Below are 26863 nucleotides of genomic sequence, written 5' to 3' on the forward strand. Positions count from 1 at the left end.
ACAAACACACTTGAATGATATGTGTAAATCCATGTTATACTGCAATCAGCTGTATATAGGATGTCAGATACTGTGTTAGCTGCCTGATTTTACTCTCAGAAGTTAGGAAAACAATCTACCTTAAAAGAAAAAAAAGCGCACACATCTTTATTTCAGTATGTGTTTATCCATGTAAGGAAAACCATCAAGAAAACATTCTTACAAACTGCAAAACTGTTCCAGAGATTGAAGATGAGGAAATTTATTAATTGCTATCAATATCAGCTGATAGGCTTCTTCCCTAGATATATGTACGTATTTCCCATGCAAATTCAAACTCATGGAACTGTATTTGATTGTTGGGTTTTTTTTTTAATTAAGAACCTGGGTGAAAATAGACATATTCCTTGAACAGTGAATCTTCCACTAACACTGTCAAAATGGTACATTTTCAGTATCAGTTGTTTGTTTCTTGTGCTCAATTTAGAATTATTTCACTGTGGTGCATCAAATAGTTGGACTAGCTATCAAAATTAAACTTATTCCCTGTGCTTCTATTATAATAATGCCTGAGATTTTTATAACTCAAGATCATAATGAACAAAAATTCTAATTGCTGTGCTGTATCTTGATCAGGCTTCATTGTTTTAGTACAGAATTGCAGAGGGGGCTATTTAGCAATGTGAAAACCCATAGAAACACCACTTGTTCCACATTATGGGGAATGATAAAGGAACTGTTTGGAAACATGCATAATGTATTTTGGGGGGGGAAAGCCTTTCTTTTTTTTGGAGGAACAAATTTATCTGAGAGTTGCTATAATATTGTTGCTCCTGCTGCATCCACACTTCTTGGGTCTTTCACACCAATTATGAAATTGTTTGTTCTTCTGGCTCCATGAACTATAGAGAGGACCTCAACTTTCTTTACATGTTCACCTCTGGCTGTAAAATAGCTGATATCTTCTTCTGGAAACTCACCTAATAAGAAAGGTTTGAAAAAGTTATTTTCATGAGAGCAATAATGCCCCATTTGAATCAACTTGAAACATTTTGTTTTCTCAGGTACATAACAAAACAGTACCTTTCTCCCATTTTGCATCTAGAAACCATGTGAATTGGCAACTTATTTTAGAGGCACTTCCACACATCAGTCCAAAATCAGCTCTGAATATATGAAGTCTCAGCCCATTTTCCAGAAGAGGGGGAGGGAATGGTCACACGTGGGTTGTTGTCAAAGCCTGATTGGTCCAAGACTGAGAGAAAACGCTTAAATACTGGTGCCTTCCATTCCTATCCCAGTTTCCTCTCAGTCTTTTCTGGTCCAAGAACTGTTGAGAATTACTGGTAGGATTACTTTATTCAATTTGGTCTTATTTGGTTAATTGGGCATTTAAAAGATTTCTAAATTACTAAATTCAGCAGCTGCGGCCCCAAGGGACAGTTTACTGCCCCGGGCGGTGGGGGAGGGCCCAGTGGGGCATGCTGCCTCCCCCCCCGCAGGCCCAGAGTCTCAGCCCGTCCCCGGGTGCGGGGGTGCCAGATCTCCTTTCAGCTGCTGGAGACTCTGCCTTCTCCTTTAAATAGCCAGGAGAGGCAAGAGAATCGGCTCGGACTGCTACGAGCATTCCTGGGGGAGGGGGAGCGTGCCTGAGAGCCGCGTGGCCTCCCCCGTCCTTGCCTCCCGTCCTTGCCTGCCTCAGCACGGCCTTTCAGCAGGCCATCGGAGCCGCAGATCGAAAATGAAAGTTCCGGCGGCCATGTTGGCTTGGTCGCCACGTGTGCGAGGACCGGGCCTCGACCCAGGTCCATTGGCTGGTGCGGTCTCTTCCTTGGCATGGCAGGCAGCAGAGAAAGCAGGCCCAGGTCCCGGTGGGGCCTACAGTGGCTTGGAATCCTCCATTCCTTCCGGCTGGACGCGTAAGTGGGGAAATGGAGGGGGGGCTTGGAGTTTCCCCAGGGCCAGGTGGCAGACCTGGCGGCAGGTGAGAAAGCCCTTGCAGGGGGAGGGGGAGGGTGTTTCCCCCCCCCCCCATGTCTTCCTCTGCCCTGAAGTCCTTCTCGTGGGAGGAGGTCAGGGGCTGCATTGTGCAGGAACAGTATTGTGGCTCGGAGGTTTCACATTGCAATTAACATAAGGTCTAAATAGCTTGAAATAGACCTATACTAGTCTCCCTTTATTATAAGGCTAGCTGATGAGAGCTAAATGGATTGTAATAGGCTATACGAGTCTCCCTTATTTGTTTATCAGCTCAAATACAAATATATATATATATATATATATATATATATATATATATATATATATATATATATATATATATATATATATATGCATATATGCATATATATATATGCATATATGTACAAACGCACTTCACAACTGTGCTTAATTCGATGCCAGTAAGGGATGACTAGCAGATGAGAACTTAAGGGCTTGCAATATTAGTCTTCCTTTTGCTACTGGTGCCCGGGGATTCTACCCGGGCCTACTCTGGGTTGGCTCTGCCTTCCTCCTTCAGAGGTTAGCCATTTGGGAACTGTTGTTCTGTGGGGCCCAACAGAGGGCCGTGCACATTTCTGGGGACTTGCATCAGATCTACATGTATGAGCCTTTGACCTTATCCCAGGGTCTGGGGTTGGTCCCGCCTCAGGCCTTTTTCCCCCCAAATCACTCCTAGGGGTTGGTTTTCCTGCCCTGGGGTTCCCAGGCAGGTTTCCCCTTCCTTCCAAGTAGAGTGGGGTCCCTCTCTCCCTCCCCCACTCAGGGGGTCCAGGGGGTGGTGGTGAGTCGAGGGTCTTAACCCGTGTGCAGGTAGGCTCTCCCGGGGCCTGGTTTTGCCTATGGTGGTACGGAGGATTAGATGGTTCTCCGCCCCTTCTAGACATGGGGGTCTGGGCCGTGCCCATCGTTGGGCTATGTTCCCCCCTACTTGATCCGCGGTCAATGAGGAAATTGGAAATTTGCTAGGAAAATAAAGTGGACTAAAAGTTAATGAATAAATAAATAAATAAGTAAATAATAATGATAATTTAAAAAAAAAAACCGTTTCTATTGAGGCCAGGGGTTCTTCCTGGCCTGCTTAGATCTGTAGCATTTCCTTTTGGAGATTGAGTTCCAAGATGCCAGGTGGTGAGTTTCTGTTGCAGGCTAATCCGACCTTTGTTATGTAGAGTAGACCGGCTCAGGCGTTTTAATCGCAGCTGTGGCCCTGGATGGGCCCATCTCTGGGCGCCTTGGCTCAGACTGTTTGCTGTGCCTGGGGCAGGCTCGGTGCATGGCCAGCTGGTGGGGGGGACCTTGATGCCTCCGCCCACTGATCCTGGCAGGACCACGTTCTGCCACGGCCATGGTCTGGAAAGAGATCTCGACTCCTCCCTTGGCACGGAGGCGCTGACCATTCAGTGGACGCATTCCTCCGACTTGTCTGGGGGCCTGGGCCATTGACTCTAGAGTAACTGGGCCCTTGCCTGGGCGATTCAGTTGCAGTCCGTCACCTTCTAGTGGCTGTCCTGGTTTCATCGGGCGCGCTGAGCTTCTAAGATGTCCTCCCGTTGCCGCTACGGGGGTCGCCCTCTGCGGACTCAACTCCCGGTAGTTTCGTCAGGCCTCGGTCAGTGACTGGGGCAGCGCCGGGAGCGATTTCACGTCCCAGGGAGCCTCGCCGCCTAGGTCTCTTCTGACTCGGGGCAGCCCGCCCTTCCTCCCTGGGGCGACCGGGGCTCGCTCAAGTTTGCGTCCAGGATGCTGACCACTTCGGTCACGTCGTTCGGGCTTCATTGCCGGCGTCACTGACTGAGGACCGGCTCGGCCCGCTGTCTCTGGATGACCATGCCTTCGAGAGGACTGACCCCTTGGGGGGGGGGGCTCTTCCCAGTCCGAGGATGGAGACACGGGACAGTTCGCCCACTTGTGACAGCTGAGCCGGATCTAAATCTTCTTTGTCATGTGCCGGCATGGACTTCCGATTCTGTCAATAATCTTGCGTTTTTCTCTTCCATTTGTAGGCAGTTCTCCAGCTCATCCCTCAGGAGCGCCTACGGCTCCTTCCTCTGGTCCAGACGGTCCAGCCACAAGGGGGGGGCAGCACCCCTTCCGCTCGGGGGGGGGCTTGACCTCGGGTCGTCCCATTGGAGGCCATCAGCCGCTAGGCGTGTTCTCAGAGCGGCCGGCATTGGACGCTTGGGCACGGGCCTCTGCTTGCCTCGCTCCCGCGTTGGTTCTCTCCTCCCCGCCGGCTCTTTGGGGGATCCCTCCGTCCCGGAGCCGGGGGGGGGGGCTGCTACCCGGTGGTTCAGGCCATTGTCCTTCTCTTCGGCCTTCAGGGAGTGCAGATGACTCCTCCGGATGACCAGGGCCTGGAGCGCCTCTCGCATCTGTCTGCGGTTCGGACGGGTGGCCGGAAGGCTTAGCGGGCCCTCTCGTTTCTGCACCGCTCTAGTGCACAGGCGGGGAGAGCGTTCTCCCCCCTTTCGGTCCTTCGGGGTTTCAGACAGGAGGCCCCTGGCCTGGTGGCTCTTCGGGGGGCTTATCTTCGTTCCTCGGCTCTGGCCGGTCATCGCGGGTCCCTGGGGTTCCCCCCCCCCGGGGCTTTTCCCTTGGTCTGGTCTCCGTTCTCCGGATTCCACTAAGGCCTGGCGGCCCGGGCGGCTTGTCCGTGCCCCATCCTGGGGGCTCTGATTCCTTGGCGGGCTAGCCTATTCAGGTCTTCGGTTATTTAGCGCCTGTTCTAGGAGCTCGGAGCCCCGTCCTGTTCCTCGGCTGGCTTCTCCGGCGTCCACCTCTTCCCTTTCCGCTTGCCTGGTGTCGGTCATAGGCTCCATGTCAGGGGAGGGGGTGAGTCTGTCCAGGAGCTCCACCTCGGCCTATGCCCGCTGGCGTAGGGCCTTAGGGATGTTGTTCGGTTTCAACCTCCCTCTATCAGATCGGGCAGGATGTTTCTTGAGCAGGGATAGTCCCGCCCGCCGGACCCTTGGACTCTCCTGGGGAGCCTCGTCCTGGTTAGGGAGCTCCCGATTCGCTCTCGGCAGGTGGTCGCTTTCGGGGCTTACCCTTCGTCACTGGTATGGCACTAGTGCTGTCCTGCTGGGCTCTGCGCTTCCCTTGGGCCCCGTAGCTGGGCATCGCGTGACCTCCCGTTGGCACGGGGACCGCTCAGGCCCTCATCTGTCGGGGGGGGTCTTCTCCAGCCCTCGACCGGAATGCTCGGGACTGGACGTCTGGGCGGTGGGGCCTCTGTTGCCCCCAGAGTCGAGAATCTCCCCGGGCTCTCCTGTCTCCGGGCGGCTCGGCAGCATCGGGCGGCCCTGACCAGGGGAGCGGGCCTACTCCCTCAGTCGTCGTTTCTTCTTTTTTGGCGGATCTGTCGACAGTTCGACACTCCCTTGCTCGCCGCGTGTTCTATTCCTCCCTGGGGTTTCACCCATTTCCTATCCTGATCTGTGGAGGGCGCAAGCGCCCTCGAAAGGAGGTGACCTGCGGTCTCGGTATGGGGCCTCCCGTCCCCCTGGTTCCATGGGGACCCTGACCGTGGGGGTGGGCCATTAGGACCTAGGGGCCTTGGTTCGCGGACCTCGTCCAGCTGTCGGTGGCCCCCCGCGGAGGCGCCCGCGGGAAGGGTTGGCCTGGCAGCGGGGGGTGGTGGTCCTGCTTCGCCTGGTCCCTGGGGTTGCATCCGGCCCATGACTCTTGTCTGGCAGCTGTTGGAGGCTGCTCTAGCCAACGGGATCACTCTCGACTAGGGATGCCTGGGGGCCTTACGGACCGCGGCTGCGGTTCCACCTGGGTATCGTCCGGCGGTGTTATCCGCCTGGCCTCCCCTGGCTTCGCCTGGCAGGGCACCTTTCTCTCAAACGTCAGGAGTTCCTGCAGGAGGGGCCTGACTTCGGAAATCCACAAGATTGTGCCGCCTGGTGGCGGAATTGTTTCAGCCCTGGAGGGGGTGGGGGTTCTCCCTCTCTCAGGTCCCCCTGATCGAGCTTCTCGGTAGGGGGCGGCTTCTGGGTTTCCCTCGGTCCGCGGGTTCCCCGTGTGTTCTTCCCCCTTGTGCTCAGGGGGGGCTTCTTCGAATCTCTTCGGTATGCTCGTCGGCTGGCTCCCTTGTGGCGGTTGTCTCCGCCCGGGTACGTGGAGTTGGGCACCCTGCTCTGAGGTCGTTCCCGTCGCCTCCAAGGGGCGGGGCGAGGCTTCGCCTTGCTCGTGCCTTCTTCCCGTAGGTGGCCACTTCCTTCGCTAAGCTCTGGCATTGGTTGGGCGCGCACCGCGCCCTGCGGCTCCATCGCCAGCGGACCGAGGGGTCCGTAGGTCGAGCCCTTGTGGACTGATCCTCCAGCCAGGGGTCGCTGGGTTCGTGCGTGTCTTCAGCCACAGTTGGCGTTGGCTGCGCCAGGCCATTGCGGAAGCCCTCGGGGTTTCGGGTCGACGGGCCAGTCCCGTCAGAGTTCGCGTCCCAGCCTATTAGGAGCGACACGAGCGTGGCCTTGGGGGCCGCGGGGGGGGGGGCAGTTGAGGCCGTCTGTCGCGCGGCCTCTGGATTCCCCGGCTTCTTCCTCCGGCGCTATGGTCTGGGAGCTTTGCAGATGCGAGTGTGTCCTTGGTGGTGGGACCCTCTGGGGGTGGCGGTTGAGGCTCCCCTTGGGCCCTGGTGATTCTCGTTCTCCCTCCCTGGGACGGTAGCTTGGGTATGTCCCACGTGTGCCCATTCCCTCCCCCTCTTCTGGAAAAAGGACGTTGGTCTTACCTGAACGTCTATTTTCAGAAGGGGGAGGGAATGGTCACAACCCGCCCTGAGACCTTTCCGTCGGGGCCAAGGGGAGGGCCCGGGTGGTTCCCGGGGGTTTTGTTGTGTGTGTTTTTTTGTCTTTTCAGTTCTACCGTTCGCCTTCGAGGAAACTGGGATAGGAATGGAAGGCACCAGTATTTAAGCGTTTTCTCTCAGTCTTGGACCAATCAGGCTTTGACAACAACCCACGTGTGACCATTCCCTCCCCCTTCTGAAAATAGACGTTCAGGTAAGACCAACGTCCTTTCTCCATGACTGGTAGCCAAGTCAATTCATTTCCAGCTCACTGTAGTGTATCTCACACTGGATTCAGGACAGTTTTCCATGTAAATATTTTAATTTGTGGGTGGGCTTTTTTTCTAATCAATAGGAAGTCATGTCTTGGTTTCTATTAAGAGGTTTGGCCCAGTTTGGCCGAGTAGATAGTAACTCAGCCACCCGTGGCCCCTGAACTGATTCTATCGGCGGCGGCATAGGCACTGCCATCTTGTTTTTTGCTTCTGCGCATGCTCAGAAACAATTTTTTCACTACTGTGCATGCGCATGCAGCACTTGCGTGCCCAAAGCAAACGTGCCTTGAGTGAACCAGCAGTAAAAGAAGCCAGAACCCACCCTGTCTCTATTCTATTTCCAGACTCAGGCTAACAAGTTTTTGCAGCAACCATTCTGTTTCATGAACAATCAAAGGCAAAAAGGGATATTAATAAAACTCCTTATTGTGTGAGATGCAGGTGAGGGGAAGTTTGTAGTTCTGGTTCTGGCAGTTGCTCAGGGCTGAGTATTCAACTGAATGTTTTGTTCCGTTCTGTCCAATAGGACAATTGGAGCAGATACGTGTTCTCAATATTTTGAAACCACTGTATTTGGGATGAGTTTCAAAATGTTTTAGGGAGATTTGAGAATAAAAACAGTGCTGGAACAGAAGTACTCTCACTTTCATGTTGGTACTAGGGCCCACTTCTTCTGCCATAGTTGCAAACACTAGTCAATTAACAAAAATGGTGACACACACACACACACACACGTGTCCTTTCCAGCAATTTATCATTAATCCTGCTTGAGAAAGTTGCCTTCCTTTGCTTAAATAAAGGATGGCTCCTCAGCTGAAGTACTGTTGTGGGGGCATCCACCCACTCTCACTTAGGCCAACTGATCAGATAGACCTGAGTAAATGCTGTACACCTCTGTTTCACAGTAGAAAGCCAAAAACGGCTAACAAAGGTTTAATTGTTCTCCATCAGAGGTGGCTTGCTCTTGGTTCAGCCTGGATCGGGCAAACCAGCAGTAGCGGTGGTGGGAGGCTCCACCCTACCGCCGGGATGCTTCTGCACATGCAGAGAACCCTTGCTCATGCACGAGAGCACTCATGGGAGCGTGCCCAAACCATAGTAGAAAAATTGGCAACCCACCTCTGTTCTCCATGTGTTGATAAAATAAATATAAAAATGTAGAAGAAAAATGTTCCCGATCTTGTTTTTTTTTAATGATCAGGTAATGAACATGCGAAGAAAAATGCCTATGCAGTTGTTCTTTTATTTCTCCAATATAAAACCTCAATTTCTAGTGATTTCAAGAAAAAGTCTATCAAATTATATTGGCAAAAAGACAAAAGCAATTATCTTTTCTTTAGAGGTTTTTTTTTGGGGGGGGGGGCTTCCTAGTCTAGCCTAAAGTGCTGGCAGTGATCTGTCATCTAAATACTGGCCAAGTCCATCCCTCCTTACCTTTTCAATCTCAGTCTCTTATGTAGTCTATCGTAAAGAAATACCCCTTATTTCTAAACTTGCACGTTATAAAATTTAACAGGCCATGTCTAGCTGAGAAAGGCTGCAGAATAGTTTTAGATACTTTGGGGGAAAAAAATTGTGTCAGCATATTAAAGGAAACCTAGTAGACGTTCATACTTACTGTCAACTTCTAGAATATTTGATTGTAGCTGAGGGTGAAGCCGTCCAAGTGATAGACTCTCACTTAGATTTTTGTTATATGCCAAAACATTTATTAAAATCTGTCAGAAGAAATGAAATCAATTATGAATGACTTATTCTTTAATTTTACCTTGAGTCTTATCTACTGTTCAAAGGCTGAGCAAGCAACAAGCTACCACCAGACAAACATGCTTATAGTGGCCTATGCATGGAGATCCTTGTGTGAAGTTTCCAAAGGATGACCTAATTAATTTAAGAGCCTCGAGACAAAGTTCAAAAGAAATCCATTCATTTATTAGGATCAACATTTTGGCATGTTCTTCTGTGGAGCCGAAACTGATTTCCGCTTAATTTGCGTTATCCCTTGTATCCCCTCCCTTCTGTCTGTGTCATAAATCACATCCACCAACAAGATGCTACGGCAGACTATGAACTTGTGCATTTTACACACCAGCTGGAGGAATATGAGACCTGACTCTGGCCAAAGGTATGCATGGAATTCTACTCCCTTTCCTCCCTTTTTCTATGTCGACTTGATAGTAGTCATGGAAACGCTTTACAAGTTGACACCTTGTGGATGCACAAATCTGTTGTGTAATCTCTATATTTCCAAGACCTGCCCTCCAATCCATGGGAATCACTGCCTGAACAAAGTAGTGGTCTCTACTCCCATAATGAAATTAATCCTGTGTCCAGAACTTACCTGCATAATGCTGCTTAAAGCTTTATCTCCACCACTGGCTCCCAGGCACAGGTAAGTTCCACACATCCCTTCCGAAGGTCGAACAATAGTGGGTAGTAAGAAAGACAAAGGCCGCTTCCCAGGTTGAATAAAATTCCTCTGCAGGAAAAAGATGTTATCCCATAAAACAATGCTAATATATCCTTAGGAGCTTCCTTTGCTCTTCAAGGTTCAGTTTTCTCATGAATATTTTATACAAATACCATTTTTAAGGACTAGATCAGAGTTTCTCATTCTTGACCACTTCAAGTGGCTGAACCATATCTAGATAGACTCAGGAATTTTCTCTTCTGCTTTTGTTTATAAAGTCTTGATTCTTTTGTTAACTAACTTGTTTGGCTTCTGTGAAATAGATTGAACCTTGTCTAGCAGTCAGCTTCAATAATATAAGGACTCTGAATGAAAATTATCCTGGCTAAAAACTATCTACATTTACATTCCATCAATATTTTTATTAAATCAAATTTATTTAGAGGGTTTACTAAAATAAGTACAACCCAATTATTCTTTAAAAATGTAAGTAATCTAAAATTATAAACATAATAGAAATCATTGCTAATGTTTTACTAATTAATTAATTTAATTAATTAGTAAAAATTTAATTTAATTAATTAATTATCTCAGGCATACATATTAAACATAAAGGTAAAAGGTAAAGGTTCCCCTCGCACATATGTGCTAGTCATTCCCTACTCTAGGTGGAGGTGCTCATCTCCGTTTCAAAGCCAAAGAGACAGGGCTGTCTGAAGATGTCTCTGTGGTCATATGGCCAGCATGACCAAACACCAAAGGCACACGGAACACTGTTACTTTCCCACCAAAGATTGTTCCTATTTTTTCTACTTGCATTTTTACATGCTTTCAAACTGCTAGGTTAGCAGAAGCTGAGGCAAGTAACGGGAACTCACTCCGTTATGCAGTGCTAGGGATTTGAACCGTCAAACTGCCAAACTTTCTGATCGACAAGCTCAGCATCTTAGTCACTGAGCCACCGCATCCCTAGATATTGAACATACTCAAATATAATTATTCCTGCTTTCAGTTTTTGTCCTGGAATAAAATTACCAAGCTGGAAGAGGAATGGTCCTCTGTTTCATTCATCCAAGAAAAATCCAACATCTGACTGTTTAGAAGGATTCCTGAAGAAGTCATTATTCCACTTCCAAATGGCCGATTCAAGGAACTGAAATAAAACAGAAAGATAGTTGGGCTGGAATTCAACCAACTGTCCAGTATTTTACAACTGTATAAATCATTTTAGCCTGTCCAGAATAAAGAGTTCTTACAGATCACACCTGAGTTCAATCTTTAATATATTATGTAACTTGATCCATTTATGGTACCACTCACCATACATTTCAAGAAGTAATACTTTGTTTGGTTCATCCTGAATCACACAACAATCAATTACCCATGAATTGTCTCTATTCTAATATTATGAGAAAGTGGTAATAATAATCCGTTCCCTCTCAATTTTCTTTACACAATGCATTCTCTCATAAGTCTATTTTAAGCATTTTCTTTATTTTAACCAAACATTCTAATAACCTTTCCTTTGCATTATTTTTAGACTTTTCTGATTCTCCGGACTAATTACAAAATCAGATCAGTACAACACCTCTAAGTAATGATAATAGTACATTTAAAGTACATGAAATGTTTTAGTCATATTTTTTCTGTATGTTATCCTAATCTACCACTGCTTTAATATTTATTTTAAATGGGGAAAAAAACAGTTCTGCGGTGGGAGCACATGGCTCATCTTATCTGTGCTTAGAAGCTAAAGCAGGGATGGTTTGGGTTAATATCTGAATACAGGACTTCCCGAGAATATTAGAGCTATTGCTTAGACTGGGAAGACAGAAAACCACATCTTGTTTTTCATATTTATCCGAAAAAGACTACATGAATGTGCATTTAGAGCCAAGGTGGTGCAGTGGTTAGAGTGCAGTACTGCAGGCTATGTCAGCTGACTGCTAGCTGCAGTTGTGGCTCAAGGTTGACTCAGCCTTCCATCCTTCAAACAGGACAGCACATGAACTTTCCCCATCACAGATTGATATGAGATTATCATTTTGGCAATTTTATTTTTAATCCATACAATAGAGGTATCCTTTTTCACAGATGCCAGATATTATTAGTACCACCATCATAAACCAAAATCCTTTTCCTAGTTGGAGGTTAATCGTTCAGAAATTAGGAATCCTTTTACCTTACAACAGCAACAATGTAATCATCAGGTCCCATGACAAGGACTTGGCTGGCCGAAGGGCCACTTTCAATAGAGAAATGTGGGATGTGAAGATCAGAGGGAGCCTGGGAATCAATCTGCTGATGCAGGAAATTGGCTTTAGATTTACTGTGAGGAGAAGAAAAATCAGGGAGGAGTTATTTGTCTTGATCTTTGCTCACCAAATATATAGACATTTGGTCAAATGAAGGACAGGATACTTTTAAAAAATGAAATTACAAACAAATAAAAATATAGACACAATAAGCAATAGCATTTAAAATGCTTGTCAGTAGCCATCTTTAGACTCTAAAAGCCTACATTTTGGTTGCAGAGGCATCGCCTTTTCCCAAGAGTCTCTACCCATCCAATGTTGGATGCAGAGGAGCTAGGATATTTAAGAAATATTTCTGGTAAAATAGGAAGAAATAGTCTTTAATGATTGTGGACTGAATATAAAAATAAATTATCTGAAATAAGTTGAAGAAGTGCATTGAGATGGTTTGACATTACATAGAGAAAATGATTGAGGACCAAGTCACAAAACAATAAAATAACAGTGAATTGTTTAGAGCAATAAGAAATCTAAGAAACATTTTGTTGGACGGAGCAATTGAGGCCCTTAAAAAGAGATGTAAGATGCTTAAAACTCCAAAACAACATGGAAACCAATAGAGAGACATGGTGCAAACAAGAAAAGTTTGCAAGGATAACAAGATTGGAGAGGTATAATGAATTGTATTGTCTGACATTTGTTTTAGTTATATTTCTTTTTTTTCCACCTCATGCCTCAGTTGATTTGACTTAGTCTTTCTTATTCCTTTTCTGTATTTAGCACAATAACAAAAATAATATCAGTATAAAGAAGGATCATCAGCAATTGAAACTCACCTCATCATATCTTCCACACTGTCAGAAATGGATGCATCATAGAAAGGATCTCCCAGACTGCCAGCTAATGCCAACACAACCTTTAAGGTCTACATAGAACGGGGGGCAGGGACAGAATACAAAAATGGTTTTAAAATCTCTCTTCAGAAAGAGACAGCCAGGATTTTTATACTGCGTGTATAAGACAGTGGTTTCTCTCATTCCCTCTACAAAAGCCAAAGGAGTGGCTTCTATTATCTGAGAAAGATGGCTTACTCTTTTTAATAACTTGTCTTTACAAGATCCCCATAGGTGCTTGAAATAGCAGACTAGGGCTGGAAATTTAAGTGCATGCATTATGTGGTGGGTCTCTGCTCCTCAGATAGCGTATTGTCCTTCAGTATAGTGGAAGCTACAGACCCACTGTCAATATTAAAAGAAGGCTGAGCCACTATTCCTATATGTGGAATGTGAATTCCCTCAGATTACAACACTCAGGCCAGACCAGAGTTGGGTTCCTACTGGTTTGACCCAGTTCGGCTAGGTTCGGCCGAACGAGGTAGTGGTATGCCGGCTTTGGTTGCAGTGACCCAGGCTGGCCGCGCTCCCAAACTACTTCCCCTGTTGCCGCCATTGTCACCGCCATCTTTTTTTTAGTTCTGCACATGCGCAGAACAATTTCCATTAAACTGCTCATGCACGCTCAGCACGCATCCAGCACATGCACGAGCGAACCGGCAGTAACGCCAGCTGGGCCTGACCTGCAATTTTCATTTCCATAATTAAAGCATTTTGGTTCTTTGTTAAAAATTAATGGTGGGCGCACAATATAATTAATTTGTATTATGGGATGGGAAAGAAGTTCTAAACCCCTGTCCTTTTCACTGTTTCCACTTTGGCATACCTTTTTAAGATTCTATATCTGTGTGCACACATTCATATGTGTGTACTCACACATGCATATGTGCTCCTTCCACTTATTATTAACTTCTACTAATTTCCTGGACTAATCCCTGCAGTTTTCTTGGCCAGATTTGAGAAGTACTTTACCATTGCTTGCCATTATCTTCTTCTATGGGTGTGACTAGAACTCCTAGCCTCCTGATTTCTAGCCTGATGCATTAAACAGTACATGATACTGGCTCTCTTAACAATATTAATATCTGCTATTTGTATATTTAAAAAAAACTTTGGAAGCAAATAACACTTTAACTTCTGTTCCAACTCCAGATTGTGATCAATATTTATTGAAGTCTTGAAGGAGCGGAATTGAAAGATAATTCAATCTCAGGTCCAGTTTGATACTTAACACCTAACTTATTTGATTATAGCAGAAATATAAAAAATCATTACATTTTCTAAAATGTATTTATTCATAGGATTTCTAGAAGCCAAGTAATAAAACTGTTAGCAACTCTGTTAGTCTGTTTCAATAACCACAGAAAATACATTGTAATTCTTAAGTACCACATGTCACATCTATTATGAAGTAAGTATACATGGTCTAAGAATGCATTTTGCATTGGCTATAAAAACATACATTACTATGAACATTATTGGGTATGCTGAAAATAATAATACTTCTCTTTGACTTAAACCCAAGAAATACTTGTTCTCTAATAAATAAGTGACTGTTCCTAATGTATCATAAAGCTAGTTCAGTGTATAAAATTGAACACTCTCTCATGTGTGGACTAAGGCTACAGAATCAAAGTTAGCACTACTTTCAGATTGATCAGTTTTACAGTGAAATCTTCATCTGAATTTCTTTTATTAGAATGTTTACCTCCAGTTCCTGAATTTTATTATTTTAAGTATCACATTGAAGTCTCTTAATTATTTTAAAAATGCAGTTGCCAATATCAGGCATATATCAAATTTATTTTACATAGGCCATTATAAAAATAAGAATTCTCCAAGCGTGCTGTAGAAAATCAACTGAGCCTGACCAAAATTGTTGCAGGAACTTTCCCTGATTTTTTTACTAGCGAAATTTCTAATTATATACCATATGCTTTTAAAAAATGGAGACATAGATGGCTGAAAAAACATTAGAAGTTTCGTTTTCTTTTTCTTTTTAAGCCATAGAAAAGATGTTATATTTCAGTTACAGTGTAACTGTCACAAGGAGGTGCTTTTTAGCTAATATGTGTGAAAGGATTCTCTCATCTTCCAATAATCAGGGGATAGTAAAGAATATTAATTCATGAATATTTTCTTTAAAAATGTAGTTTATATCCATTTATTGTAGGTTATAATGTTTTGTAAGTAGTTTATATTGATAAGAATTATTATCCTAGTTTTAAAATAGATGAACATTTTCAAGATGGGAAGTAATCAGGGTTCAGAAACCTGTAGCTCATTGTACATTTATAAGCCAAAATCCTGTCATTAGAAGCCACTGGCAATATTTCTGCCAGTGAAATATATTGAAATGCATTCCCCAGATCTTTTTATAACTTTGCATGTAATTTTATTGGATATATTTATATGGAAAAGTATTTTAAATCAATGTTAACCAGTTGGTTTTTAAACTGTACTAACACTATGACTCTATTTTCAAGAGCAGACACTCTTAAGTTCATGAAATATTATCTTGCAAAAAAAAACTCCCACCATTTATTATACCTTATTTGCAGATAGTACAAAACAGTATAGTATAGTATTTTTTATATAATACAAAGAAGAAACAAGTCTTATGACAACTTTAAATCCAAGCAATTTGGCTGAGCAGGTCTTACCTCTGTTATCCAATGCAGAATAATTTCTCTGCCTACTTGACTGGTAATATTAAACTCCTCAAGGATGTTTAGGGCTGTGATCAAAGCAGGGCCTGTATGTGGAGGTGGTGGACTCAGAACAAGATGTCCTATTCAAGTGAAAGAAGGAAAACGCCATGGGAAAACTGGGTTAGACTAATATGAAACCAAGGGCAGCTTCACAGTGGAGTTCAGAACAATCTACTCAGAAGAAAATCTCATAGAGTTTGGCAAGTTTGAATACTATGTAAGAAAACATTACAAGCTGGGTCTTGCTTTTCCTCCAACTGTTATTCAAATTCCTCTGTTTATAGAAAACTTTTTTAAAACAAATGTTTTGAAAGCAACTTGTGATTTCAGCAGGAATGACATGGTTACCCAACCTCAGATAAACAGAGCATTGCCTTCTGATTAACCTTCAGAAATAAAAGGGACTTTAGTGTTCTTTATGAAGGGCTGACTGTTAGTATGACATGGTATTATTCAGTAATATGCCTCTGTAGTAACCTGAGGCTTTAGCTTATGCCAATGGTATATTTCTATGCTACCAATAATTAAAGTTGCAGTCAAGGGCCAAAAAACTTCTAACTCTGTTACAGTCTCCCAAGTAGTGTTTTGGAATACCTTATTATTTCTTTTTTCAGTTTTTATGGACATACGAGGCTTAGTTTTTATTCTGTTCTGTGAGCACTCTGCTAATTTATAAACAAATGCAATTCAGTTTTCTGTCCCACCCCCTAAAAAAAGCTGTACTTCCTAAATTCATTTTAAAAATGAAAATGTAAAGGATATAATAAATAACAGCAGAGGTTATAGAAGGACCTTTTTACCTTGGTATATTGTATGAACTGGATTTTCAACCAACACAGTGTAGTTGCTAAAGTCCTCTTCAGACAAAGTACCTCCAGATTTCAGGACCTAGTGAGAGGATCATAGGGGTGTTGCTTCCAGTGCATTGTCCTAGTTTAAAATAACTTTTAAAATGGCTAAGCAACTACAAAACAATAATCTAAATCTTTCAGCAAACCAAATATTATTTTATTTGTAAACTTATTATAACAGGTATATTTTGGTATGTTGAAGGAACAGTTTCTATACAAATTTATCAACAGTTGAAGAGAATGAGAAAGAAGAGAAATCCTAATTTTACATAGGTCATCCTGTTCATATTGATTACTGCCTAGACTTGTTGGGCCTGTCTAATGAGTACATTCTAGAATACAACAAATATTCCCTTTGAGCTAGGGGTGGTGTGTTGATAGTGGCTGACAAACAGGCTTTTTCCATCATTACACAATTTTTGGAATACTAGAGAAACTTTAAAATAATTCTTGACCAACTTGCCAAGGGACAGCCTGAAACTCATTGTCCCAGTTTAATTTAAATAAGAATCAGAATTCTCTGTCATTATACATTTTATGTGTTTAGTTTATTTGCTTCAGACCTTTCCATAAAAAATGCTCAATGCCTCTAACAAGAATATCCTTCATTCATATATATACTCAGGCATACAGACAGATGTACATAACAGCAATGAATGATTCACCTCTGAAATAATTTCTTGTGTCACATTTCCACTATAAAAAGCGGACACTCCTCTTGATCCAATCAAGTCTAAAAGAGCTGCCAAATCTGGTCTTCTCACAAACATTCCTGGCAACAAAGGTTGCCCATCAGGAAAGAAAATTTCTCTAATTTTTTCTGAATGATTGTAGTGTTCCTTCATTTCTTTGATAGCCATTGCTACAAATGACAGAAATAACAAAAACATACATGTTAAGTTATTAAAGCTTTCCAAACCAACTTAGAAATTGAGGAAAAATTCTTTCTAAAAGCACTTGTAGCCTGTTACACTGAATACACCTAATATTCTCACTTTTAGGTAGTTCTGGTTTAAAAAATAAGGAGTTTTTTCTAGTTTTCTATTCTACTCCCTAAAGACTTTTCTGAAGCTGGTTGTCGCGGAGATGCTGGCTTTGTGTTGTGTAGCTCCAGATGAGATCCTGGCACAAACCTGAAGGAATCTCTGCCATCCCCTTGGTGTCAGGTCTAGATATTTGACCTCCCTGCGTGCTTTTCTCTAGAAAGAATGACTGCAGGAGATGCCCTGAAAAGTAGCTGGAGACTTCCGATGTGATGAAGGCAGTGCCAGGCTGGGAGGAGGATTTTTTGAACTTGAGTTCCTTGCTGGTGTTGGAAAGTTAACCTCTCTGCTGACAATGAAAGTCTGTCTGTTTTCCCCTGTGAAGTCAGAAACTGGTGTCTTTGCTCACAGCTAAGATGGTGTGGACAAGTGTAGAAGGAAGGAAGGGTGGAATAGTATATTTATTGTTGTTGTTGCTGCTGCTGCTGCTGTTGAATGATTGGACCAAAATCATCCAGCAAAACTTCTTGCCTAAAAGAGGTTTAGAATCCGAGCCTTCCCATCTCTAGTCCAACTGTGTAAACACTATACAATACTAGCTCATAATCCAAAATATAATTGGAGGAAAGTAAACCTTAACAATAGTAACAGAAAATTTAGAGAAGTACTGCACTGGCCAGCATCAAAAAATGTGGCATTTCTTGTACGCACAATCTAGCCTCACCATTTCTTTTGTTCTGGAAAAGCACTCACCTAAATCATATGTGACATTGAATCCATCTTGAGCAATATCTGCAACAAGGCCCAACAACTGTCTCCATGGCAGCCTGGCAAAACAGAAGTAATGGCTTGACTTGACAGTCTTCATCTCATCAGGAATATAAAATCATACTGAAAATATTACCAAATAATTTTAGGCAGAATTTTTCAATTTCATTTTATGTAGAACCCAAGTTAACTTGTTGGTCCTTCTGATGTTCTGAAAATGATATACACAACTAACTATTGACAGGTATCAAAATATAAACGCAGAACAGCAATTACAATGGAGTGCACAATTTTTGATTAAGTTCATGTTTGAGCCTTCATGCTTGGGCCTACAGTAAAACAATACTAATACTTAATACTAATATTGGAAGAGGAGGAAGAGGCAAAGGTGAAGAACGACAAAGAACAGGAGGAGAAGCTAATAGCAGGCCAAAAATAGCCAGGACAAGAATTAAAATTGAGTTGATTAAATTTAAATTTGTTCAATATAGTTAATAAAATTATTCCTTGAACATATTGTCCAAGCTTTGCATTTTCAAGGGAAATGAAAAGAAAGAAGAAAAGCAAAAGTGACATGAGTGTAAAGTCCAAATAGAATTGAAACAATGTGGTAATAGGAAGTGAAGGAAATTAGGAGAAGACATCTGACAGAAAATCACAACTTCTAGGACCTCTGCCAAGAGCTACACTTCCAAAAACAGGTCAGAATGTAAAAAAAATTAGATTAAATGTAATTAATGAAAGAGAGTTAATATATGTCCTCCCTACAACTTTAATAAAGTTCTATCACATGAAATTTCCTAGCAACTTTTAGAGGAGATCTGAAAGCTACATCATAGGATCTGAGGGCCACACAAACTCCCATTGTGTACCTCTTTGCAGTGGTGAAATTCATTTTTTTTTTACTACCGGTTATGTGGGCGTGTTTGGTGGGCATGGCAGGGGAAGGATATTGCAAAATCTCCATTCCCACCCCACTCCAGAGGAAGGATACTGCAAAATCTCCATTCCCACCCTACTCTGGGGCCAGCCAGAGGTGGCATTTGCCAGTTCTCCGAACTAGTCAAAATTTCTGCTACCAGTTCTCCAGAACCTGTCAGAACCTGCTGGATTTCACCCCTGCCTCTTTGGTATTTGAAAATTGACTGGTCCCTGATGTGAAAAAAAATTGGCTATTAGATTACAGGCTTTTCAGAGATATGATTGATCTCATTTCTTTGTGCACTTTAGCACAGCAAACATGTCTGTCCCATTCACATTTTATTTTTGCACTTATAGTATTAGTGCTTGATAGATACACATTAAAAATTGCATATGAGTCATGGATCTGATTGCTTCCATTTATAAGAGGAAATAGCCCTTGCACATGACATATTGTTATTTAACACATAGTTCATCTTTCAGTTGGTATTGAACAATGGTGTGCATCCACATGACAAATGTTGTTTACCTCCCATAAGACTGGTGTGCTTCATAGAGTCCTTTGATCATTCCTGGAACACCCACTAAGAGACCCGGCTGGATTAAAAAAAAAAAAGGAAGAATATAAGGAAATAGTCAGGAACTTTAAAAACATTGTTTTAAATGGAGTCTGTTTTAAATCCATTTATTTTAAAAAAAAATCTTTATACTTTTAATTTACTTAATTTGTAAAGCCATCCATTGAACAATAACTCAGAGGAACTGAGGAATATAAGATTATTGACTTTGGAAGGATATGATTTACAGTTGTGGTGGAATGCTTTCCTGTGGTATGGGAAAAATAAGATACATGGATATTTTCAGAGACATTATGTAAGGAATGTATTAATGTTGGTATGGGGGAAAACTAAAGAATGACATTATTTGAGGATGCCAATCAGGCTTTCAACAATGGAAGCATTAATTCACCCAAATGTTATTAATATGGGAAATATTGTTAGATACAAAGATGTGGAGACTCTAGAAAGAGTACAGAGAAGAGCAACAAAGATGATTAGGGGACTGGAGCCTAAAACATATGAAGAATGGTTGCAGGAACTGGGAATGTCTAGTTTAATGAAAAGAAGGACTAGGGGAGACATGAAAGCAGTGTTCCAATATCTCAGGGGTTGCCACAAAGAAGAGGGAGTCAAACTATTCTCCAAGGCACCTGAGGGTAGAACAAGAAGCAATGGGTGGAAACTAATCAAGGAGAGAAGCAACTTAGAACTGAGGAGAAATTTCCTGACAGTTAGAACAATTAATCAGTGGAACAGCTTGCCTTCAGAAGTTGTGAATGCCCCATCTTTAAGAAGATATTGGATAACCATTTGTCTGAAACGGTATAGGGTTTCCTACCTAGGCAGGGGGGTGGACTAGAAGACCTCCAAGATCCCTTCCAACTCTGCTATTGTATTATTGTATATCAGACTGATATCAGATATTACAGACTGTTGAAATGAGTAAATAAAAAACTTTGAAAAATTCAATTAAGAAGCAAGAAGGTAAGGTATAGAGAAGATGCAAATTCTTTAAATGAGACTCATGAAAAGGGTAAATGTTAAAAATACTAGCAAAGTCAAGAAAGTCTCTATATAGAGTAGGAAGACAAAGCTTTATTTACAGCACTTTTATTAATTCAGTGATGGAAAAAAGGAAATGGCAAGAGTTGAATGGAGACCTTTACCAACCAACTTCTATTCATCACCTAAAGAATAAAGGTAATGACCCACCTTTGTTTCCCAAAACTTGCTAAGACCCTCTTCTTGGATGTTGAAGGGGGCGGTTTCTCGGAAATCCACAACCTGGCTTTCATTCTTCCTGATGTCATGAACCAGCATTACCCCTCCACTGCAAAGGTGGAATCACAAATCAGCAAAACTTACATTAAGAATACTTTGTCCCTTCCAGAATGACTTTTTCACAGCTGGGCTCCAGTACAAAGAATCTACCCTTTGTAGTTTAAGTAGTAACCCAAGACTGGTGGTACCCTCCTATACATCCTTCTTTTGGAGATAATGACAGCTCATTTTTCTATTGGCTGCCTTATCAATGTCATTCTGAAGGCGTTCTCAAAATAATGCATTGTGGAACAGCTGCAGTGGCTGTAGACATGCGCCACAGGCCTCTTGAAATGTGCTGAACTGAGGATCCTTCCATAATGATGCATGGGAGACAGATGCATTCTGAACATAATGAAAAGACAGCTGAGATAGTGGGTGGGGAGAGCAGTGAATGGCACTTGGCCCCAGTTTGACAGCTGTCTTGGTTTGATGCTCAAAGCATCTGTTTCATTTTACCAAATTAGGACTGGCAGTGCTTAAACACTCAAGAAAGAATATTAGAGTAAGCAATTCTTGATAGATGTATAATAGGACAATCTGTTGTAAACTAGCTTTCTATTTCTTCTATACCAGAGGTACACAGGTCTATTCTGAATAGATTAAATTGACAGCACTTACCTCTGCTGCAAAATGGATTTCAAAATGTACAGGACATTAATTAGAAAGAATAATAGAATGCTTAAAGATAACAAATGCCATGTGAAAATAACTTTTTTAAACACTGTGTTGATGTGATTGCTTTAAGAAACTCCTGTTCTTTAGGTTATTATTATACAGGTGAGTTGTTAGGGTAAAATAGAAATAGGGTTAATATATGCTTCTCTTCTTAAACCATGGCTTCTACTCATCTGATACACCACTTAAAATAGAGCAAATCTAAGTTATTAGTCCAGTCTGTATGAAAAGGAAGTTTAAATTGGCCTTATCTTTGTGGATTATTTTTATTTCTCTATTCTCTAATTAAGTGCGGTGGATGCCAAACTGGATTTTCTAGTTTAAACAAAAGTTCTCTCAAATCCCAGCTGATGGGTCATTATCAGATTACATAATTCATGTAATTATATTCCTTAGAGCTTCCTGGTTTCCAGCCATTGAGACCTTGAAATCTCTCTTGTATAATATCTACCTAAAACAAACAGCCTGATTATTGATGGGAAGCAACAGCCATGGGCAATATGTGTTGCAGAGAAAAACAGAGCTTCAAACACACCATTGTGGCCACTATCTTAACTTTACCATACCTTGTGGACATCTTTGACACCATGGCAACAGTCACAAGAGCAGTTAGGATTACAAAGGCATCCTGAGCTATACTAAGACATTGGAGCAATGACCATCCAAAATTTGGGAGACTGGCGGTGCAATTCTGGTTGGCTTCATCTCTAGCCAGACGATGGCATCATGGAAAAATAAAATAACCCACTAATCTACCCAAATTAGACTCCACTCATTAGATGACTTCTCTAGATAAGTTTCTATATTGTTTAATTTGAGAAAAAAAAATCCAACAGAGAACATTTTGGCGGTATAAGATTTCTCCACAATGTCTTGTGGCAAAATCCATTCTATACTCAAGTTTTCAGAGTCTTTCAATCTAAAGTCTTCTCTTTGAGCAACAGACATTACAATATAAGACTGTCCTTCAGAAATTGTGTATTTCACAAGGCTTTCACTGTTTCAGAACAATATATTTCATGTGGGAATAAACAGGCATTATACTCGCATCGGTTGTTAGAAAAGCATAGTCTTCCATTGGTCACAGAAATTCACTCCCAAATGAAAATAGAAACCTGGCTGTGTGTGTGTGTGTATGTTTAGATGAATGTTTCTTTTGGAAAAGTGACAGCAAATCAATAAAAGAGATTCTGCTGGACACCTACCCGCCAATGCCAGCTGTGTGAGGGTTGATAATTCCTGAGCATAAGGCTGAGGCAATGGCTGCATCCACTGAGGATCCTTGCTTGTTCAGTACCTCAATCCCTAGGGCGGTGCAGCGAGCAGCATCAGTGACTACAGCACCTTGGTGGAATATCTGTGAGAAACCACATGGTGAGACAATAGCTACAAATGCAACTGACTGAATCATTAGAAAGACCCCCACCACCCTAAGCCTTAGACTTATCCAGTCAATCATCAGGATGGCTCCATGATAGTACATTTAGGACATTTAGGACATACCTGTCAATCGTGGGTTATGGAAAGGTAATGACAGTTGTTATATAGTTTCAAGTGTAGGAAAGTCAGCTACTGTCTCTAATTTACTAATTTAGGTGCCATGAAATCCTTGTCAACTTTTAGCAATCATATGGATACATTCTGTCCAGAATGAGAGACCTATTTTAATTCTAGCATATTTAGTATTAAATTAGTATCTAGATGACCATTATATGTCAGCAAAGAAATAGAGAAAAATCTAATGCTTTGCAGATACTCTATCTAGAAGTGGTCCAAAGTTTTGCAACCTAGATACTAGCCAAATTTATATATTAGTGTTAAGATCTTTTATAAAGATATCTTCACACTTATTGGCATGTTATTCTTCTGTTATAATATCTATGGAAGGATCTCTCATAAAAAGACCTCATTCTGGATTTTAGAACATTTACCAGTATAATGTTCATTAATCATGGAATTAATGTCAGAGGAAGTGGGTTTTTATGGTGATGTCTCAGGCACTGGCCAAGTCCAGATATGTTTAATTTAGCAAACACACATATCTTTAGGTCATGAAACAGAAAAAATAAGGTATGAATTTAATGCCATAAAATGTCAGGAAAATTATAATGCAAGGGAAACACATATTTTATTAGAATTGGCCATGTTACCTGGTGTGCTCTATAATAAGAAACTAGCACAAGGAGAGTAAGACTCCCATATGCAAGAGGTCTCCTTGATTTAAAAGTCTATTCTGATATACCTTGTTAAAGATTAATTCACAGCATGGAACACTACCAGCAAAAATAGTAACTTGCAAAATATATACACGTTATTGATGCATCCATTTATCCCCCACTTTTCATTATTAAAAAAATCCCAAAAAAGATACAAAGGAATAAAACTAAAAAAATAAATAAAAGAAAAGCAGAGAGAAAAACATAGAACACAGCAGCATAAATTCAGTCTAAATTTGGATGACCATGTAGCTGTGCTAATGCCAAAGCTTACTAGTATATAGATCGTCCCTAACTAAAATAAGGAAGGGAAGGGAATTCTATTAACAGGATTCAAGGACATCTTTCCTTGAGTTAGTAAATAAGAATCTTAATAAATTCAGCAGCCTCAAATCAACAGCTTCACTACATGGTTCTCAGTAAAGCAATTCCTAATTTAGCTTTCACTGAACTATTGCTTGCAGAGTTATAGTTATTTCTTTATATAATACTAGAAATCATTGTTATACATGCAAGATATGTTCTTCCGACCTCAACATAATCACCTTCTCAAAGGAAAAAAAACAACACAATCCAATACCTCTTCTTACCTGGGGATCCCCAAAGTAGATTTGCATGATTAAGGCCACCGTGACTCCTGTAGCAAATGTTAGGCAGGCAGTGATGATCACAGTCAGACCATCCTGACGACAGCTGCAGTCCCCAGAGAAGGGGTCCTTGCTGGTCTCCCGAAGTGGTGAGACATCCTGGCTGCCCATTTCCGATGAAGAAGAAGGCAGGCGCTGGAGGCGAGCTGATTTAAGGAACGAATCTGGGTCTTCAATCAAAAAACAAAAAAAAAGTGTCAAGTAGGAATAAATTTGGGTTTGTGTTCATTTAAAGCATATCCAATGAGACACTTACATTGCTGCTGCTAATAAGCCCCACTCTTTTTCTGTTTATGTGCATTTTCAAGAGTCTTTCCGGCTCAGGTATTACAGAGTCAAATTACATTTAATTCTCACTAATTCTCGGAAATCTTAAAATAATGTTGAACAATACACAGAGAAGGGGACAAATTTGCACTTTGGAGTTTACTACTTGGGCATATACATTTTTTACTCATTGAAGTTATTGCCATTTCTGCTGTATGTACTTGTATTACAAATATGTTCCCACAGCAAATAACAACCCCTGGTCCATCTAAGAAATATGTTTTCACAACGGCCAGTCAACTGCTCTACTGTAGTAGTTTCCCAACAGATGGCTTTTAAAGACATTCACACTGTCATCAAGGCTAATAAACATTGATCTCCATGAATAGTTTAACAATTGCTTTAGTAATGAATCCAAGCACTGATTTAGGCATCTCTGTTTTCCCATATTTCTGAATTTTGTTATTCAGTTCCTTAGTTCCAAGAGCATAAGAAAGAAGATGCTAATTCACAGATGTCACCATCCTGTTCTTCTAACTCAAGCAACCCAAACATGGTGCCCTCAAAAGGCACAGATCACTATTGTAAAGCTGCCTGAGGTGATGACAGTTAAAATCTAATACCTCTGGAGCAGTAGTGGATTGCCATTTTTCTTACTACCAGCTCACGCACGTGTGTGACTCTTCTGCACAGAAGCGTCTGGGCAAGTGGGTGGAGCCTCCCGCCGCCACCACTACTAGTTCACCTGATCCTGGCCAAACCAAGAGCAACCCATCTCTGGTCTGGAGTGCTTCAGATTGGGGAGGATGATATCATTCTAGAGCAGGCGTGTCAAACTTGTGTCATCACGTTGTCATCATGTGATGTATCATGACTTTTTTTCCCTTCACTAAACCGGGGGTGGCTGTGGCCAGCATGTGATGTATCTGGCCCGCAGGCTGCAAGTTTGACACCCCTGGTCTAGAGGAACAGAAAAAGAAGCTAATAGCAGGCCAGAAATATCCAGGACAAGAATTAAAATTGAGTTGATTAAATTTAAATTTGTTCAATATAGTTAATGAAATTATTCCTTGAACATATTGTCCAAGCTTTGCATTTTCAAGGGAAATGAAAAGAAAGAAGAAAAGCAAAAGTGACATGAGTGTAAAGTCCAAGTAGAATTGAAACAATGTGGTAATAGGAAGTGAAGGAAATTAGGAGAAGACATCTGACAGAAAATCACAACTTCTAGGACCTTTGCCAAGAGCTACACTTCCAAATACAGGTCAGAATGTAAAAAAAATTAGATTAAATGTAATTAATGAAAGAGAGTTAATATATGTCCTCCCTACAACTTTAATAAAGTTCTATCACATGAAATTTCCTAGCAACTTTTAGAGGAGATCTGAAAGCTACATCATAGGATCTGAGGGCCACACAAACTTCCATTGTGTACCTCTTTGCAGTGGTGAAATTAATTTTTTTTACTACTGGTTATGTGGGCGTGGCTTGGTGGGCATGGCAGGGGAAGGATATTGCAAAATCTCCATTCCCACCCCACTCCAGAGGAAGGATACTGCAAAATCTCCATTCCCACCCCACTCCAGAGGAAGGATACTGCAAAATCTCCATTCCCACCCTACTCTGGGGCCAGCCAGAGATGGCATTTGCCAGTTCTCCGAACTAGTCAAAATTTCTACTACCAGTTCTCCAGAACCTGTCAGAACCTGCTGGATTTCACCCCTGCCTCTTTGGTATTTGAAAATTGACTGGTCCCTGATGTGAAAAAAAATTGGCTATTAGATTACTAAACCGGGGGTGGCCGTGGCCAGCATGTGATGTATCTGGCCCGCAGGCTGCAAGTTTGACACCCCTGGTCTAGAGATTCTTCCGGTCCATGGTAGTTGACAACCCAAGCCAAGGATAAGTAACTAGTGCCACTCCAGGTGTTACTGAATAAGAAGTCCAGCACCCCTAAGAAACGTGGCCAATAACTTGAACAGGAATGTCAGAACTTGACTCCCTCATCCATTGGACCTTTTTCCAGCCTCTGCTGAATTGTAGTATTATCCACCTATTCTTGAGTAAGCAAGAAAACCATACCTGGATGACATTTGCTGTCTCCAATAAGGATCCCTCTTCTCCCCCCTCTGTTCCTTGTCAGTGGCAGTCATCTGACTTCCTTCCAAGATAAATGCTAACTAATTTTATACCAAATGCAACTGCCCTGGGATGGCACTGGATAAGAGTAGAAATACATGCAATGGATAACTTTAGTCTATTTCATTCATAGGCTGGGAAGGAGATAAAGGCAACATTATGGGGACCCAACCTAAAAAAAAGTGCTGCCAAAT

At 42.1% G+C, this 26863-nt stretch overlaps 1 protein-coding gene across 1 annotated transcript in view; it reads right to left on the reverse strand.

Annotated features, from left to right (window-relative positions):
- Nucleotides 1-77: 77 nt before the first annotated feature.
- The window catches only part of GGT7 (gamma-glutamyltransferase 7), a 39022-nt gene continuing 12236 nt past the window's right edge, over nucleotides 78-26863 (reverse strand). The window contains exons 2-15 of the mRNA XM_032218922.1: nucleotides 24207-24433; nucleotides 22606-22757; nucleotides 20615-20732; nucleotides 19372-19439; nucleotides 17907-17980; nucleotides 16836-17032; nucleotides 16120-16207; nucleotides 15272-15399; nucleotides 12552-12640; nucleotides 11643-11789; nucleotides 10496-10613; nucleotides 9392-9529; nucleotides 8669-8768; nucleotides 78-959 (exon numbers count right to left, since the gene is read on the reverse strand). Coding sequence (XP_032074813.1) covers nucleotides 796-959; nucleotides 8669-8768; nucleotides 9392-9529; nucleotides 10496-10613; nucleotides 11643-11789; nucleotides 12552-12640; nucleotides 15272-15399; nucleotides 16120-16207; nucleotides 16836-17032; nucleotides 17907-17980; nucleotides 19372-19439; nucleotides 20615-20732; nucleotides 22606-22757; nucleotides 24207-24433 — 1808 coding nt within the window. The 3' untranslated portion in view covers nucleotides 78-795. The remainder of the gene's footprint in view (nucleotides 960-8668; nucleotides 8769-9391; nucleotides 9530-10495; nucleotides 10614-11642; nucleotides 11790-12551; nucleotides 12641-15271; nucleotides 15400-16119; nucleotides 16208-16835; nucleotides 17033-17906; nucleotides 17981-19371; nucleotides 19440-20614; nucleotides 20733-22605; nucleotides 22758-24206; nucleotides 24434-26863) is intronic.

This window comes from Thamnophis elegans, chromosome 5 (genome assembly GCF_009769535.1).
Source record: "Thamnophis elegans isolate rThaEle1 chromosome 5, rThaEle1.pri, whole genome shotgun sequence".
NCBI lineage: Eukaryota > Metazoa > Chordata > Lepidosauria > Squamata > Colubridae > Thamnophis > Thamnophis elegans.